Source organism: Wyeomyia smithii, chromosome 2 (assembly GCF_029784165.1).
Source record: "Wyeomyia smithii strain HCP4-BCI-WySm-NY-G18 chromosome 2, ASM2978416v1, whole genome shotgun sequence".
Taxonomy (NCBI): Eukaryota; Metazoa; Arthropoda; class Insecta; order Diptera; family Culicidae; genus Wyeomyia; species Wyeomyia smithii.
Window position 1 is genome coordinate 190,302,860 of NC_073695.1, and position 16,113 is coordinate 190,318,972.

The window sequence follows — 16,113 nt, forward strand, 5'->3', positions numbered from 1 at the left end:
CGACTCTCCGGTTGTTATTCAATGCGAAAACAGACGACATTCGCTCGAAATGTCGAATCAACGGGTACTGCTGGTTCTTTAACTCCGCAGAATGGAAACAGTCGAATCACACGTTCGCAACATGTGCCCACCCCCAAAATGTCCACCCGGAAGAAGGCGCTCTTCTGTGGTGGAGGACAGGAAATAAACAAAACATTCCTCAATCAGCAAGAAGAGTCGGACCTAGGGCCAATGAGTCCGCTAAAATTTAGCAACAGTCCAAAACGAACTTCGACTAAGGGTATAAAAAATATAATTTCAATAAAAAAGACGCATTTTATGATAATCAATTGTATTCTAGCATTAAACATAACATCCTTTCGCAATATCCTTGGAAACGTTTCTCCTGAGAGTGATCGGTCTCTCTCACCAGACTATGAACGTCGGTTTTCTCATTCAGAACGCTATGAAATCCTGTCCTCTTATGGTAAGGAAAATAACATGTCCGACGAGGAGACCCGACACTCGTTTCCTAAGGAAATTTCATGTGTGCGAAAAGCTGCTGAGAATGCCTTGTTGGATGAAACCAACTCGAACAGTTTATCTCAGTTAATGAATTCCGATCTAAACATTGTAGACAAAAAATCTCAAATCCACAAGACTCCCGGTTTAACCGAAGCAAACAGTTTAAACAAGGAACCCAAAATAACTTTCAGAAAGTTTAGCATGTTGGATAATCATTCGACACCAAGTGAATCGAAAAATCGCAAAGTACCATTAGGAGACATGACGAACGATTGCAAAGCACGAACCTCTCTTACCTTTAACGATTTGCGACCAATTTCCACAAAGTCCTTTTATTCATCTTCTGGCCAAGATGTGTCTACTAAATCTCAAACCGTGCGTTCGATCCAATCACTGCGTCCTGCTGTGAATGTTAAAACACCCGCAAAGCGAGCATCTTCTGGCCACCGAAGGCGCCCGAGTGCGAAACCCCGAGGCAATTCCATCCGGCTTGGAAGTTTCAATCGTGGTGTGTTTCACAAAATTAAAAAACCGGTGTCCAAAAAGGCAAATAACAGCTTGAAAAAACTCTCCACTAGCCAGGTGCTAGAATCGACTAGTTCTATGTTAAACAGTTCAGTAGAGAAAACTGTTAAAAAGGGCAGTAAGTCAACACCAACTTCTCCCCTAACGAAGAACAAGCAGCCTCAGCAAGACCCGAAAATCGCACAGCAAATGGCTCGTATTAAACGAATTTTACAGAATATGAAAAATCCTATCGAGCAGGCGCGGCCGTTGTCCTTATCGAAGTCAATGACGGATTTGGCAGACTGCTCGCTGTATAGCGACGAACGGAATGAGTGCGCTCGAAGCGAGAAATATGCGGACGAGGAAGAAGACGATTCGCTCGATGGTCGTGATGATAACGATGACGCCAAATCGGAGAGTGGAACGACAACAGGGGGTGGAAAGTTTTTCAAGGCCAACTCCTGCCAGCGAATCAAACGGGAGTACAAGATTTTCAACAATGTTTCGGCAACCGTGCGGAAGGGCGGCAAAATATCTCTTAACCGTGGCAAGGAACGAAAACGAAGGTTTCCATCGATGTTTGACGAGGGTAAGTGAACGTGTGTGTGTCAGTGGAGGTTGTATATATTTTCTATATCATCCAACAGACTTCGACTTTGAAACTGAACAGCTAGAAGTAGACGATATCATCAGCAAACTCAACCAACCTCCGGTTAATGACAGCCAAGTAGGTTCTGTTCCAAATCCACCGCCTCCTGCAAACTGCAGTACGTCGCAAGCACCCGAAAAGATGGTAGAAATTGAAATTGTCGACGCCGTTAACAGCGAAGTGAGCAACGATGAGCCGATCCCGATGCAGTCGAACGTTATTTATGTGGACGCGATATCTCCCTTCAATACTGCTTCAGAAGAAAGCAGCAGCACGGGGACAGAGGCACCAGTGTGTAACACTATTTCCGCCTATCACGAGTCACCAATGACTCAGATTCGCACAATGACGTCCGAGTTGGCCATAACCAAGGCAGTCAATGGTGAGTCTTTGATAATTTAGCAAGATCAACTAATAATCAAAATTCATATTTTGTTAGTTTCAGAACAATTCCAAGAAGCGCAACCCTCACAACATAATCAGCAAGATAACCTATTTCCGATATTCCATAAAGATCACCAACGAACCGTGCAGATCAGAGAATCGACGATAGAGCCATCCCTCGGACTGTTCGATCCAACTCGACGGAGACGCAAGCATGCACACAACTGGCGTCCTATCGGTGCCAACCAGTATCAGATTGATGCTGGTCAGAAGGAATATGGTGCTCAGCAGTGCTCGGGATGCGGTTTAATTTACAGCGTCCACGAGCCAGAGGAGGAGCTGATTCACGAAAACTATCACAACTCACAGCATGTGCTAAAATTTCCCGGCTGGACCAATGAACCAGTGATAGCTCGTGTTCCCGAGTGGGATGTTTCGGGTAGGATTCTGGCCGTTACGATAGCCGAGAGTAAACAGAGGTTGCAGAAGATTTTTGAAGTGCTGTCCGTGGTAGATCGAGAGTTAGGTTACATTGAACCCTGCTCGCTGATGATGGGTTCGGTGGTTTATCTAGCTGTAGCACGTTCGACGGTACTCGGAGTTTGTGTGGCGCAGCCGGTGCAGCAGGCCAATAGGTTACTCACAATCGAGGGTATTGAGGGATCCATCGATTGTTGCACGATGGAAACATACCCAACGAAGTAAGTGAAGTGTTCCGTTCTTTTTTATCTTCTAAACACAATGGTTTTTATTGTTTGCAGGTGTGGGATCTCTCGCATTTGGGTATCGCCCAACTTCCGCTGCCATGGAATAGCCCGGACAATACTTACGGTTCTGAAGTCCCATTTCATCTTTGGTTACCCATTGAGCTACGACGAAATCGCTTTCAGCGCTCCTACCGAAGCTGGCAAACGGTTGGCAGAAAGCGTAACTGGACGAAAGGACTTTCTTATTTACATGTAGCGATCTATTCAGTTCTCTATTTCCGACTGTGAGTTTTTTTGTGCATATTTTCTTCACTGTATTTTGTTTCTCTGTTCTGTTAACTCTGTTTCAATAATCAACTTTTGGATATGACAATAATTTTCGTTTCTATTTTCTGCCGAATTGCTCGAATTCGAAAAGCCATACGAAACGCAAACAAATGTACAATTAAGAAATTATATCAGTTATCGTTGGTAAGTGTTAATATTCCGCAATAGATATCACTCGCTGTCTGGTGTTTCATTTCTTCTTCTTCTCCATTTTGGCTTTGAGTTTGGCAAGAGCTTCTTCGCGAACCTTGACCATCTTGGCTCGCTTTTTGGCCAGTTTATCGGATTTACGGTAAAATTTCAAATATTTATCATATTCCTTTTGATAAAAATGGTTAGTTCACGAATAGAAAGCCTACTACCGACTTACCTTGTCTGTAATCGGGTACTCCGGGGGAGATTTTCTGAGAAAATATTCTAGTAGTTCTTCAGCGGTTAGTGGTTCTCGCTCCAGTCTGCAATAAAAATTTTCAAAGTTATAAATATACTGCATACCGGCCATTATATAGATAGTATAGATAGTATTGCTCTCAGCTGGTCTTGAGGTACGACGCTGGCCTAACAAGCCAGATGTCGTAGGTTCGAGTCTCGGCGCGGGAGAGACTGTTAGTGTCGTAGCGCTAGCCCCGCAATTGTCCTGTACACAAAACAGTAGGCTGCGGAGTCTGTGTATAAAAAACAGAAGGTCGAATTCCGATTTGGAATGTAGCACCGAGGCTTTGCTTATTTTAGATAGTATTGTAGCTAGAAACTAAGTTGGTAAACGTCTAGGTAGTACGTATTAGCATTACTTCTCGTACTAGTTGTCATAAAAAAGACCTCAGTACGGTTCAGAGTGGTATCGACTGTGACACAAGCATTCAAGGTAAGAAGTAAGAACCGGTGGGAACTTCTCCGATCGGTGATCCGGTGGGAACATCCTTGGTGGTGACCGAATTCTGCTAGATCAGGTTGACATCAGAGAGCTCCAGGAGCTTTGCCGGAGAGGAGAGAAGATACAGAGGATTTGTGGCCACAGGGCACAGTATTAGGAGGGCGGCAAAACCACCAACAAGCTGGGTAGTGTTTTGATAGCGCTGGGCAGGATGCAATGTCGTGTGATTAAGCGGCCGACTATCAGCGACAGGTTGTATATGTTGAAAATAAAAGGCTGGTTCTACTATAACTACACCATCCTCAACGTGCAACGCCCTCTTCAGTTTAGTTTAGCCTGTACGAATAGACTCCAAATATTCAGAACTAGAGCAGAGGGTCCAAAGCCCTTCTAAACGAGAATGGTTGTTAAAGCTCTTAACCATGGCTGTTACGTAAAATCTAATGGTTAAACCCATAAGCTAAAATGTAATGCGACCTGACAAAGCCTGTGGAATACCTGGCGCCCTTCCACAGTGTTCTAGCCTTCTGCATTCAAAAAAATAAACAGCAAATTTCAAACAGAGTTAACAAGCTTCATGGCGTGCAACCCTAAAAGGCCGCACGCAACAGGCAGAACCAAGAATATTGAACTGCAGGAGGACTTCAACCTCGACAACGAATCGCTGGATGGAGGGCCTTCGGTTCCATCACTGATCCTTGGTTCGCCTAGCGGGAAAGAGGAGAGCCCGATGGACTGTCTTCCCGATCCGGTGACACAGCCGAATGACAAAGGGATATCTGAGTTATCCCGTGCTCTTGTCAAACGGCTCTCTCAATTGTAACGGCGGCGCCTGAAGAGAGTTCTGAGCCAAGGGCACTCACGAGAGGAGGCCGCTAGCTTAGTTTGTCAATCAGACGACCAGATTGGCTGCTCAGGCCAGGTCGAAACCAAGCGACAACGGTCGACTGAGACAGCGTCGTCAAACACGAACGCTAAGAGCCCAAGCAGCAATAAACCCCGGAACTTGGCACGCGCGGGGCGTCCTGCATTGGGACAAACGTCAGGGGTAACTTATAGGAAAATGCTAGAGGCAACAAGCATGTCAATCCCATCGATCGACTATTCAGCTTCTCTACTTACCTCTGTGTAGAAAATACGGAGAATGGAAAACCAAAATTTTCAAAGTGAGTCGAAAGAAATCCAACAAACCAAAAAGGCATTTCTGCTATACTGGCTTGGACCCATCTGAAACATCCGAATGGATGCACCTAGAGTAGAGCGTCCGCGCATTCGAGCTATCCACCGAGAATCTAAGCTAAACGAAGAAATCTGAGTGTTGAGAGTGTGTGAGGATGTGAAGGATAAACCAAACCTCAGCTTTCGGTCTAGGTGTTCTAATGTACAACCGCAGCTGCCCCTGATTTTGTGAGAGTGTGTGTATGCGTAGAAGTGATGGATGCGAGAAGGGAACGCTGGTCATCGAGAGGGCTTATTTACGATTGAGGTGACAAACGAAGATCTTCCGGATAACGATAGTTTTTGTGCACACATGCGTAACATGTTTCGCGATAGAATTGAAATGGAGACGGTCGGGAAAAGCAAGCGTCACTACACCCTGGACAGTTAAAACTGTTCGCGACGCCATTTTGGACTGCATTGCGGACCAGGAATTAATTGTGCCGACAAAGACACAGTTAGATGGCTGGAGATTACGGCGTCTTCTCACAAACTGTAGGAGGAAGCACACCTTTGTGTCTTGCACACCACCAGAGAATTCTGCGTCTACTCCAAAACCAGAACGAAGGTTTCCCCCCACGTGCATGGCGTGTATGTCATCGTAACGTTACTGAAAAGACTGTCGAACTGATGGTAGAGCTGGACCAAGAGTCTGCTAACCTCATAGCGGCACAGACAAAGCATGCATGCGGCAGGTTGGCAGGGAGTCCTCTAATACACACATTTAACTTATCACGCCAAACTTCCCAACGGCTGATCGAGCTCGGCGCAATTTTTAACAAATGTCAGCTCTAGTGCAAAGGCAGGAAAGGTACGTTCGGAGACTCCCTCAGGGAGTGTACTGTTAACATCTGCACGATGCACTATTGCGATAGCGAAGCAAGTTCTGTTCGGCTGAATCGAAAAGAGAGTAAGCATGATCATCTGACCAGTTGCGACCCTCAGAGCTGCATTTCGCCGGTTAACCGTGAGAGTCGCCTACTGTCTTCTACAACGGGATCCTGTTGCTGAGGGTACGCAGACAACCCAATCCAGCATCACTACTGATGGCAACCGTCCACCAATCGGAACGACGCGTAGTCTACAACGTGAGCGGCATACGCTGCGTTCAAGTGAATCTCCATCACGCAAAGGGCACTTCTAGCTTCGACGGTGCGAAGCACGTGTCAAAGTCGCCCACCGCGACCAAACATCGGGCAACTACGGGGCGCCGAAGTTGCACGGGAGTACGCGCAGGAACTGGAAGCAGCATTACCAACGGAAGAGCAGCTTAGCGCAGCTACTTTTGAAGATAGCTCCGAACGGGAGAGGAGAAGCAACTGGTTTGACGAGCAAGAGCTGCAAAACCGAATGAGGATGAGGAGCGCTACCGACGCGCACGGAACAGGCAAAGCTTGATCTTACGGAAGAAGAAGCGCCAACAGGAAGATCGAAATCGCGAGGCGATGGAGGGACTGTACCGCGCGAATGACACACGAAAGTTCTACGAGAAGCAACAAAGCAACGAGAACAGCTCCTGCAAAGGCTATGTGTTACAAGCCGACATGTGCAGGTGCCTGGACGGCAATCTTTTCACGAACAAGTGTGAGGTGATTGAAAGGTGGAAGCAGTAATATAACGAGCACCTCAACTGTGATGTAACAGAGGACGATGACGAAGTGGCAGTAGGCACAGATGACGACAGAATTCCAGCCGTTGGCCTCCAGGAGGTTATTGCTAATATTTGGGAGGAGGAGGTAGTACCGAAGAAGTGAATGGAGGGTACAGTCTACCCGATCTACAAAAAGGGCGACATGTTTGATTGCTACAATTACCGTGTAATCAATCTGCTGAACGCCGTCGGCTATCACCGTTTGCGAGGGAGTTCGTGAGGCAATACCTGGAGGGATTTATGGGTGCCTGCGCCACCACGGACCAAATATTCGTGGTACAACAGGTCCTACAGAAGCGCCGTGAGTATAACGTGCCCACACATTACTTGTTCATCGATTTTGAATAGGCATACGACACAATCGTTCGAGACCAGCTATGGCAGATTATGCACGATTACGGTTTCCCGGATAAACTGACACGGTTGGTCAAGTCGACGATGGATCGGGTGATGTGCGTAGTTCGAGTTTCAGGGACACTCTCGAGTCCCTTCGAATCTCGAAGAGGGTTACGGCAAGGTGATGGATTATCGTGCTTGCTATTCAACATCGCTTTGGATGGTGTGATACGTTGGACTGGTATCGACACGAGTGGCACGATATTTAGGAGGTCCGTTCAGCTCTTTTGCTTCGCCGCTGAGGTTGATAGCACGAACCCTTGAAAAGATGACGGAAACGTACATCAAACTGAAGGCTGAAGAGGGACGAATTGGACTTCCCATAAACGCATCGAAGACTAAGTACATGAGAGAAAGAGGTTCCTGAGAAGACAGTATTAACCTCCCACCACGAATTCATATTAGCGGTGTTGAAATCGAGGTGGTAGACGAGTTTGTGTAGCTAGCTCACTGATGACAGATGAAAACGACACTAGCAGAGAAATTCGACGACGTCTTATGGCAGGAAATCGTGCCTGCTTTGGATTTCGGGAGACGCTCCGCTCGAATAAAATCCGCCGCCACACGAAGTTGACCATCTACAAAACACTGATCAGACCGGTAGTCAGAAAACCTGGACCATTCTCGTGGAGGATCTACGCGCCCTAGGGGTTTTCAAACGAAAGGTGCTGCGTACCATCTGTGGTGGAGTGCAGATGAAACATCGATCATGACGGAGGCCGATGAACCACGAGTTGCATCAGCTGCTTGAGAACCACTCATCGTTCAAACGGTGAAAATTGGGAGACTACAGTGGGCCAGGCATTTCATGAGGATGTCAGACGGCAACCCGGTGAAAATGGTTCTTGATAACGACCCGACTGGAACGAGGGGACGGGGCGACTAGCGAGCAAGCAGTCCCAGCAAACAATTTTGTTGATTTACAGCTTAATAAGCTATTCTTCAGTGGATTTCGGCTGAACTACAGCTCAACAAGCCGTTATCCAACAAAATTGTTTGTTGGGGTGTTGCTGGAGAAATTCAATGGGAAGCCGTTCGTCAGATATCCGATCAGTTTGAGGGAAATAACTTTTTCTGCAAGCATCGTAGCGCCTTACGGTCTTCAGAAGAGTTTTTCCCAGGAAAATTTTCTACAAATATCATGTATTGATATATTATTAGGAGCCAACCGGACATCTCTAGAGAATATGGTTTGAAAAAGTGGATTTTCTCATATAAAATCGTATGGAATCTTTAAGAATCGGGCGCAATAATATAGTTCCACCGATCAATCTGAAAAGTTACACAGTTGTTATAGGAACCATAAGGAACACGACAAGTGCATGAAAGCTTATATTTATTTTTTGTCCCACCCTAATACCTATAGTGCATCCCCTACAAAATATAACGCTGAGCTACGCCAAACCAAAAGGAGGTCCAAGACGAATACGTCTTGGGCAATTGAAAAAGGAAGATGGAAGCATGACTGTCACAACCAAAGAAACACTGGATGTTCTTATGAACATTCACTTTGATGGCTCGACAGTGACCTCCGAGTTTAACGTTGAAGAGCTACAGAGCCTCGGATCCATATGCATGACGTTACATAACTCTGCAGTGCTCGCTCATCGACTGTACACGGAGACTTCTATCAACTGGGCACTAAGTCCTTCGAGCCTATGAAGTCACCAGAACCGGATGGCATTCTACCAATGTTTATACAAAAATCTGACGGAGTCATCTGGTCGGAATGTTAAGGTGGTGTTTTTACCAAAATGACAAAACATTGCCCAAAGCCTACAGCCACGCACGAATGAAGAAAAACATAACGAGCAACTTGCTTCGCTTCGACTTCAACTTCACTGGTTTGTCCAAAGCCCAAAGCCTACAGCCACGCACGAATGAAGAAAAACATAACGAGCAACTTGCTTCGCTTCGACTTCAACTTCACTGGTCAATATAGTCTAATCATGTGTCTGTTTTGTACGAAAAACCAATGCACTGAACAAGCATTTCATTACGGATTGAGAGGATTCAAGTTTAGTCGCATTCTGTTCAGATCCCGATTGTGCAGCTGAAGATAAAGCGACGATTAAGCCCTATTCGTCTCCATCACTGCATCCAACACATAATATGTAATAAAAATTACCTCATACGCCTACGGATGCCGAGAACTTGATTCACGCATCCCATTATCTGCTGGGGTGAGTAACCCTTGGTAACCATCGACAGCGGCGACACATCGAAATCTTTTCCAATGCCAACCTTTTTGCTCAACGCTTTTTTCCACAGCAACTGGGTTGTGCCGTAATCAGTTTTTGGTATTATGAGAAATTTCTCGAAACACTTCTTAAACTTTCCCAGCTTTGCTGTCCACGGTTGGCTAGAGGTGCCCACTAGCAGAATCTTCTCGTCTTTTTTTATTTGTTTTACCAACAGTTTAAATAGAAATTTGCCCAGCTTTGTAGGATCTATTGATTTTTCTTCAGGAGGAATTTTTTTATAAAACGGTTTATGAGCCTGATCGATGTAGATAACCGTGGGTTGTAAAATTCGAGCCATTTTCAAAACCATGTGTAGAAGCAATGGTAACTCGGAAGCATCTACTGGCGCGATGTTGGAACAGCTGAGGGTAAACAGAACTGAGTTTGTTTCCGTGCAGATTGCTTCTACGAGCATAGTTTTTCCGTACCCTGGAGGTCCTATCAAGCAAAACGATTTTGGTTTCGGTAAGGCAAGAGGGCCAAACCCAAACAACCACGAACGAATTATATCACGTATTTCACCCATTGCTGCTGCCGGATCCTGCTCCAGATAGTTTCGCTTTTCAAAAGCAGCGTAGTTGTAGTCTCCAATGAAGTCATCAATTTGTCTTTTTTTGTACGATCGAATAATTTCTTTTTCGACTAGTTCCTCGTATAGGGAATCAACCGATCTATCCGCAGTTAGGTCAGGGAGTTCCCTTTTCTTCTTTCCTTTTTTACCTCTTTTTTTCTTCTGTTTTTTCGGTTTCGGGGGTTTGTATTTCTTCTTCGTGTCCTTGCATAGTGCCTTCTGGAGAAGCTCTCGTTCGGCACGAAGCACTTCGTCTACCAAGGGCCGCAATTCTTGATGAACTTCGGCGAACTTGTCAAGTGTTATCCACTCCATAATCGGCAGTTCTTCTTTGTTCTCCAACTCATTTACAAAGTACCAGTCCTTCTCATAACGGGACACTGTTTCTTCAATTGAAACTGATGGTAAAATCGATTGTTAGAATAATAATAACCAAATAATTTCACAAAACTTACGATAGACATTCGTTGCAAACTCAAGCTTGCTGAAATCATACGTTTTTCCTTCTTTCTTTTCCCTTTCCTTTTCCTCACGCCTTAATTCTTTGATTCGTTCCATTTCCTCCTTTTTCTTCTCTTTTTCCCGCTCTTTAGCTTTTTTCTTCGCTTCGGCCTCTTTCTTTTTCTGGTCCGCAGTTTTGCGCTTTTGCAGAGCTTTTTTACGTTCCGCCTCTAAGTATTCATCAGGCGTCATGGTTTCGCCTTTAATTACCAGCAAAGTTCCCCCTTCCCATTCCTCAGGATATCGATCAAAGGCGTGTGCAAAATCATAAAACTCCCTAAACCATGCTCGAATGTGATCGGATATGTCCTCCATGATCCATGGACCGCGCTGTTGTAAAATTCTTGCCTTTTCGTCTTCAAGTGCTTGCAGAAACGTCTCATCAAACTCCAGCTTACGGCTTCTTCTTTCATCATTTGCTCGTTTGATTCTTGAATCCAAGTCAGGTCCTGCTGTCATTTCGTCTATCATTCCCAAAAAGAGTAACCTTTGATAGCGCTGTCTTTTCAGCTGCTTTCGATGTTGGTAATTTCGAAAGTAACGTTGAGTTTTTCTCGCGGCACGTAATCTTATCATTTGTTCAACTAGCTCTTCACTATTATCGGATTCCTCTTCGATCTCTTCGGTTGCCAGGGTTGTTTCTTCTTTTACCTCAGGTTCGATCGTTTCAACGACTTCGGCGATTTCGTCGATCCATCCGGGTGGTCTGTAGTAAGGAAAATCTACAACATTTTTCTTTTTCAGTCTGTAATCCCACGCGAAGACGGTTCTCTTGACCGGTATCAGCATAAGCTGATCCGGTCGATGGTAGAACTCATATGGCACATCTAGAATGGAATCCTCCCGTGGTTTCGGATAAAATACCTTAGGATGAAGTTTAAAGTTTAGTAATAGAATTCTGGCACGACGAGCTTTTTCATGTGCTAGGATCAAATTACACGCAGCTATGCGTTTCTCTTTAGCCCGATCTCTGCGCACGAATGGACGTCTTGGATCTGGAGGCGGTTCTTCTTCACTTTCCGAACTGGAACTACACTCGTCTTCCCTTGAGCTGCTGGTCAGTGGCTCAAGCGATTGACTAACCGTCAACGCTTGGTGTTCCTCTGAGCGTTCAAGTGGGTAATAACAGGGCCGAAGGATTTTAACGTCGTCCGGAATCAGATGCAGCTCCCGAAGCGCGCCATCGACATATGTAAACTCGCTAAGTTCCATTAGCTTAATTTTCTGCTGTAGCTCCAGCATACGTTTATTCGCCGTTTCAGTAAGGACGGTGATGACTTGCCGTTTTTGAACTTGCAATGTTTGGTCATAGCAGCGATCAAGCATCCGGCATAACTGAACATACCGGCAGTATAGCTCCGATAGAACCCTGTGGACGATAGGAGTTTCTTTTGTTGGTTCGAAACGCTGAACAAGTTGTTCGTGAAGTAGCACATCCTGAAGTTCGGTTTTGGTCGCAAGCCAAAACTTAGCTACCGTTTGCTGAGTCATGTTTTAACTTTGGGTTGTCAAGTGCATCCCTTAGAAATTTTATGCTTTTCTCACCAGGTGACTGTGATGGGTATTTTTCGATTGCAAATCGAATCAAAATCATGGAGGTTCTCTAAATTTGTGCTGAACATTACTTTGAATCATACGGACATAGCTTCTGGTTTTTGGTAAATATCAAGTTTCCACCGTTTCCTGTAATGTAAATGTAATTGTTGCTTGATTTGGTATTGGCGCAGAGTATAAATAAAGAACAATATTTTTTTTAAGACGGCCGTAACCAAGACTAAGGTCGAATTTTTACCATCATATTTTCCCTATGTTAATACCAAGGTATTTCAAATTTGAAGAAATTTAATTAAATTAATGATTATGAACACAGTGAACCTACGATTCTAAGGTTGAGTTAAACCGTGTTCACGGTTGACATGAGTCTTTAGTGAGCATTTGTATGTGAAGCCTTGAGCGCAAATCTCACAAACGAATGGCTTCTCCTGTGTGTGTATCCTTTGGTGCACATTGGCTGCATAGGACGATTTGAACGCTTTATTGCAAACATTGCAAGGGTAGTTCCGCACATTCGTGTGTACTAGCATATGCCGTTGAAGTTTCTTCCTGGAAGAACAAGAGCTTAAACAAGAGGCATACAAAACACTACATCAGAGGAACAAACTTTGATTTGAACTTTTTCTGGCAAATTTCGCAGTCAATGCGGGCCTCTCCATGAGCGTGATTCATGTGATTAGCGTATGTAAATTGTGTTTTTAACTGGTCACCACATATGGGACAGATTTGCACATCCGAATCGCAGCATAATTCGTGTTTCCGTCTTGCCGTCGCGTTGTAAAAACTTTTCCTACATTTTTTACGACATTTGTAAGGTTTAATTCCTGTTAATGTTTTAAATTTTTTTTTGTGAGAAGTTCTATCGTATCGAATATTAATACCTTTGTGTTTATTCATGTGGTATTTCAACGCACTATGATATTTGAATGAAATCGAGCAAATTGGACAGTCAACATAGTTTGATTCATCCTGGTTAAGGCCTTTGCAACGTTTGGAGTGAACTTTGAACCCAATTATTGTGTCGAATTTTCGATTGCATGTAGCACATGCCTTCACATCCATAGCAGGTCCATCTGTCATGGGACTGAAACTAAAACTAGAGCGATTAAAACGATCAAAACGGCATAAACAGTAACATACGTTTCATGTTCAAGCTCCAAGTTAACGTCATCTTGCGAGATGTTTCGACCTTCCGCATCAGCAGTTTTAGACGACACATCTTCGTCGGTATCGCACAGCTCAACTTTAACGGTTTCTACTGACACAGAAGTATCGCTTTCAGTAAATAGTTTTTCTCTTAGGATGTATTTATTGTGCCTTTGAACTAGTAGATGTACTCGTGAAATCATTTCGAGTGTTTCGTCCTCTAACCAGGTGTCCGATTCTTGCTGGTAACCTGCGTGCTTCAATCCCGTAGCGTAACTATTCGGCCACATTTCGGCATTTAGACAACACTGCTGAAATTCTAAAACTAGTTCCACCAGTTTCCAGCATGTTCGACAGGTAGCAAATTCTTCTAAGTTTAAACTAAGATTAAAGATAGTTTGCAGCTGCAACCTGCATTGCAATGCATCCTGACTGGTAATACTCGGAATACTTGAGAAGCTCACTGTTTGCTTTGAATTACATTTTCTAAGACAAAGGATACAACAGACCTCGCTATCCGTATTTGCGGTATTGCAAATATTAAGTTTTTCTGGTACCTTAGAGGAATTCTTTGTTTTAGTGACACGCTTTAGCATGGACATTGTTTCTAAAAAAAAAAGTTTTAAATGCTCGAGCTAACTATTTTCTACGGTTTTTTACTAGGCGGCATATAAGTGAAAAAGTAGTTTACCTGCCTTGTCTGTGACACGAGACTTTAGTTTATATTTGGAGCAAGTTAAAATTATAAAAAAAAACAATAACACTGAACAAGCTTTCCAGAATTTAATTTGTACTTATGGTATTTTAGTCAAGTTTTAGAGCCATCAGAGCGTATTTATTTGTTTGTAAACAAAACAAATATCCGTCAGTGAATCGAGGACATCGGAGTTTGTACCGAACGTACCGAATTACCGACAGCTTTGCTCAGCGACACATTTATCCAACTGCAGCGCGTTTGGATCTAGCGGCATGTTTTAGAACTAACCAAATGTGAACCATAAGGGGGTATTCGCGAACTGACAAAAGCGTATTTATTTAAATCTAACTGGGGGAACCGCCTTTTCCGAAAATAAAACTGATTAAAAAGAGATTACGTATGCCGTATGCCTCTTGAAATGAAAGGCTGTAGAATTTAGCATTTTGAAGTTGTAAATACGATATACTGAAGAAATTAAGTGTTGTTTTAATGATTGATAAGTTTTTAGCTAGATGTATGGGAAAATTAGTGAGAATTTTTGTTAAGTTTGCAAAGACAAAAAAGTTATTTATTTATTTATTTGTTTGTACAATCAACAGGTAGAAACAACCTCAATGACTAAAACTGAAACCACAGATAACAGATATCCAAGCCTATTTTGCTTCATGTGTGAAAAGACGCAACGGTTTTTTAGCATGTCGCAATACGCAATATGGTGGCGCTAAGAACACTTAGTGGTCAATGATTCGATAAAATCGATAGTTTTTCGGCTGATCGCGCACGGCCCCACGTTGTGTTCTACTTTCGCCCTTTGGCATCACGAATGGGGCAATTAAGGCCCAGGGAGAAGTTTTCTTTTGCTCGACGACACAAACGCAAATCTTCACTATGCTACTGTACAACTTTATTCTATACCGTACAATATTTACAACGGGGCAGCGTGACGGCGCTGCCACCGTACGATTATCGACTAACACCGGATTGAGATGGCAAGTACACTTTTATAGCTGGTCGCAAACAATGACCAGCTTTGGCGGGAGGCGCAAATAAAGCCTAATTGTTATAAACTAACGCGCGCCAACTAGCTTGGCGTGGTTCTCAAGCCACTCACAGCGTTGCGGACAGTCGTTCCTTTTGCAGTGCGGATGGTGTGACTCAACACCGGCTTTTATCGATATTATCGTAATGAGAATGGCTGCCGTTTTTAAATGTAGAAGTTTTGAGCAGTCGTAATGTGTACATTATCGACTTCTTTATTCAATCCCTCTGTATATTTGCGATAAATTTGTTTGTTTTAGTGTTGGTTTGAAAAAATAAATACATAAACCTCACCAGATCTATGTTATATCGTTGCATAAACAGCGACTGTATAATCTGTAAGAATTTTCATGCGTCTGGCAGCTTCGACCGTAAACCAGCGCTGCCATCACTAAAGTGGTTAAAGTCGCAAGTTGCAGAAAGATGTCGTTAGCATTCCAAACGAGTAAGAATTTAAAATCTTACACACGATTTCTGGAGTTTTTTGTTCTAGCTTGGATGTCTGTTATCTGTGCTAAAACTAAAGTTAACAAGTAAAGACTAAATTAAACAGACAACACTTTAATTACACGTCTAGACAAATTAAAATCGAAACATTCAAAACAATTGTCACGCGACACATACATTTCATCGGTTCGTGCATCCCGTAGTTCGTCCTGGACAATTCCTGTTGCCTGTGCTGTGCTCGGGGCAATCTAATATAGAAGTTGGCAAGTCGCTGATGAAGCAGGCTTTAGTGACATCTCTTCTGACGTTGAGAGCGTCCAGATGTATTAACCTGCAGCGCTCAGTATATCAGTTAAAGTTTCAGATCATCAGCGTAAGATTTCTTCTGGCATTTCAGGACGTGGTATACACGCTGCTTTATTTTAACTCTAATCTGATTAGGATCTACTCAGTTTGGTATTCTTATGCAAAATGTCAAAAAGTGAGTAATCGAGTACTGGACGATTGAGTAACATTAACCCAAATTTTCATAATTACCATGTTTACTCAGTTTTGAGTTATTATCCATGATGTTTACTCACCCCTGAGTATATGTATATGTCAAAAGTTTTCAACAGCAATATTATCGGTTTCCGAAGAACAATTGGTGTCGCTTTTTATTCGTTGGCTGGCAGTAAGTATCTGATCTGTCATCAAATT

General features: G+C 43.6%; 3 protein-coding genes across 6 annotated transcripts; 1 reads left to right on the forward strand and 2 right to left on the reverse strand.

Annotated features, from left to right (window-relative positions):
* The first annotated feature begins 21 nt into the window (after nucleotides 1–21).
* On the forward strand, nucleotides 22–3,147 carry LOC129720720 (N-acetyltransferase eco). The gene is made up of 5 exons (XM_055672345.1): nucleotides 22–280; nucleotides 341–1,600; nucleotides 1,659–2,042; nucleotides 2,100–2,745; nucleotides 2,806–3,147. The coding sequence occupies exons 1-5, from the start codon at nucleotides 22–24 to the stop codon at nucleotides 3,005–3,007; spliced, it is 2,751 nt and encodes a 916-aa protein (XP_055528320.1). The 3' UTR covers nucleotides 3,008–3,147.
* LOC129720719 (dynein regulatory complex protein 11) lies at nucleotides 2,329–12,145 on the reverse strand. The gene is made up of 4 exons (XM_055672344.1): nucleotides 10,487–12,145; nucleotides 9,346–10,429; nucleotides 3,449–3,533; nucleotides 2,329–3,397 (listed from the first exon to the last, which is right to left on the reverse strand). Exons 1-4 carry the CDS (start codon nucleotides 12,021–12,023, stop codon nucleotides 3,269–3,271), a joined length of 2,835 nt encoding a protein of 944 aa, XP_055528319.1. The 5' UTR covers nucleotides 12,024–12,145; the 3' UTR covers nucleotides 2,329–3,268.
* LOC129720727 (zinc finger protein 62-like) lies at nucleotides 12,079–14,083 on the reverse strand. Of its 4 annotated transcripts, XM_055672380.1 has the most exons (6): nucleotides 13,924–14,083; nucleotides 13,227–13,839; nucleotides 12,968–13,176; nucleotides 12,694–12,910; nucleotides 12,412–12,635; nucleotides 12,079–12,215 (listed from the first exon to the last, which is right to left on the reverse strand). In XM_055672380.1, exons 2-5 carry the CDS (start codon nucleotides 13,832–13,834, stop codon nucleotides 12,416–12,418), a joined length of 1,254 nt encoding a protein of 417 aa, XP_055528355.1. In that variant the 5' UTR covers nucleotides 13,835–13,839; nucleotides 13,924–14,083; the 3' UTR covers nucleotides 12,079–12,215; nucleotides 12,412–12,415. The 4 variants fall into 4 exon arrangements, with proteins under 4 accessions (XP_055528355.1, XP_055528356.1, XP_055528357.1 ...); XM_055672381.1 differs by lacking the exon at nucleotides 12,079–12,215 and having other exon boundaries at nucleotides 12,357–12,635; nucleotides 13,928–14,083; XM_055672382.1 differs by lacking the exon at nucleotides 12,079–12,215 and having other exon boundaries at nucleotides 12,357–12,635; nucleotides 12,968–13,170.
* Nucleotides 14,084–16,113: the final 2,030 nt, after the last annotated feature.

Bases quoted from the DNA above. Each gene is read 5' to 3' on its own strand.
- LOC129720720 (XM_055672345.1), top strand. From the start codon at position 22: ATGCGAAAACAGACGACATTCGCTCGAAATGTCGAATCAACGGGTACT. The intron at 281-340 runs GTATAAAAAATA...ATTGTATTCTAG, and splicing joins AAAACGAACTTCGACTAAGG to CATTAAACATAACATCCTTT. The intron at 2,043-2,099 runs GTGAGTCTTTGA...ATATTTTGTTAG, and splicing joins CATAACCAAGGCAGTCAATG to TTTCAGAACAATTCCAAGAA.
- LOC129720719 (XM_055672344.1), bottom strand. From the start codon at position 12,023: ATGACTCAGCAAACGGTAGCTAAGTTTTGGCTTGCGACCAAAACCGAA. The intron at 10,430-10,486 runs GTAAGTTTTGTG...TTTTACCATCAG, and splicing joins GTTTGCAACGAATGTCTATC to TTTCAATTGAAGAAACAGTG. The intron at 3,398-3,448 runs GTAAGTCGGTAG...TTTTATCAAAAG, and splicing joins AGTACCCGATTACAGACAAG to GAATATGATAAATATTTGAA.
- LOC129720727 (XM_055672380.1), bottom strand. From the start codon at position 13,834: ATGTCCATGCTAAAGCGTGTCACTAAAACAAAGAATTCCTCTAAGGTA. The intron at 12,911-12,967 runs GTATTAATATTC...AAACATTAACAG, and splicing joins CCACATGAATAAACACAAAG to GAATTAAACCTTACAAATGT. The intron at 12,636-12,693 runs GTTTGTTCCTCT...TTGTTCTTCCAG, and splicing joins CAGAAAAAGTTCAAATCAAA to GAAGAAACTTCAACGGCATA.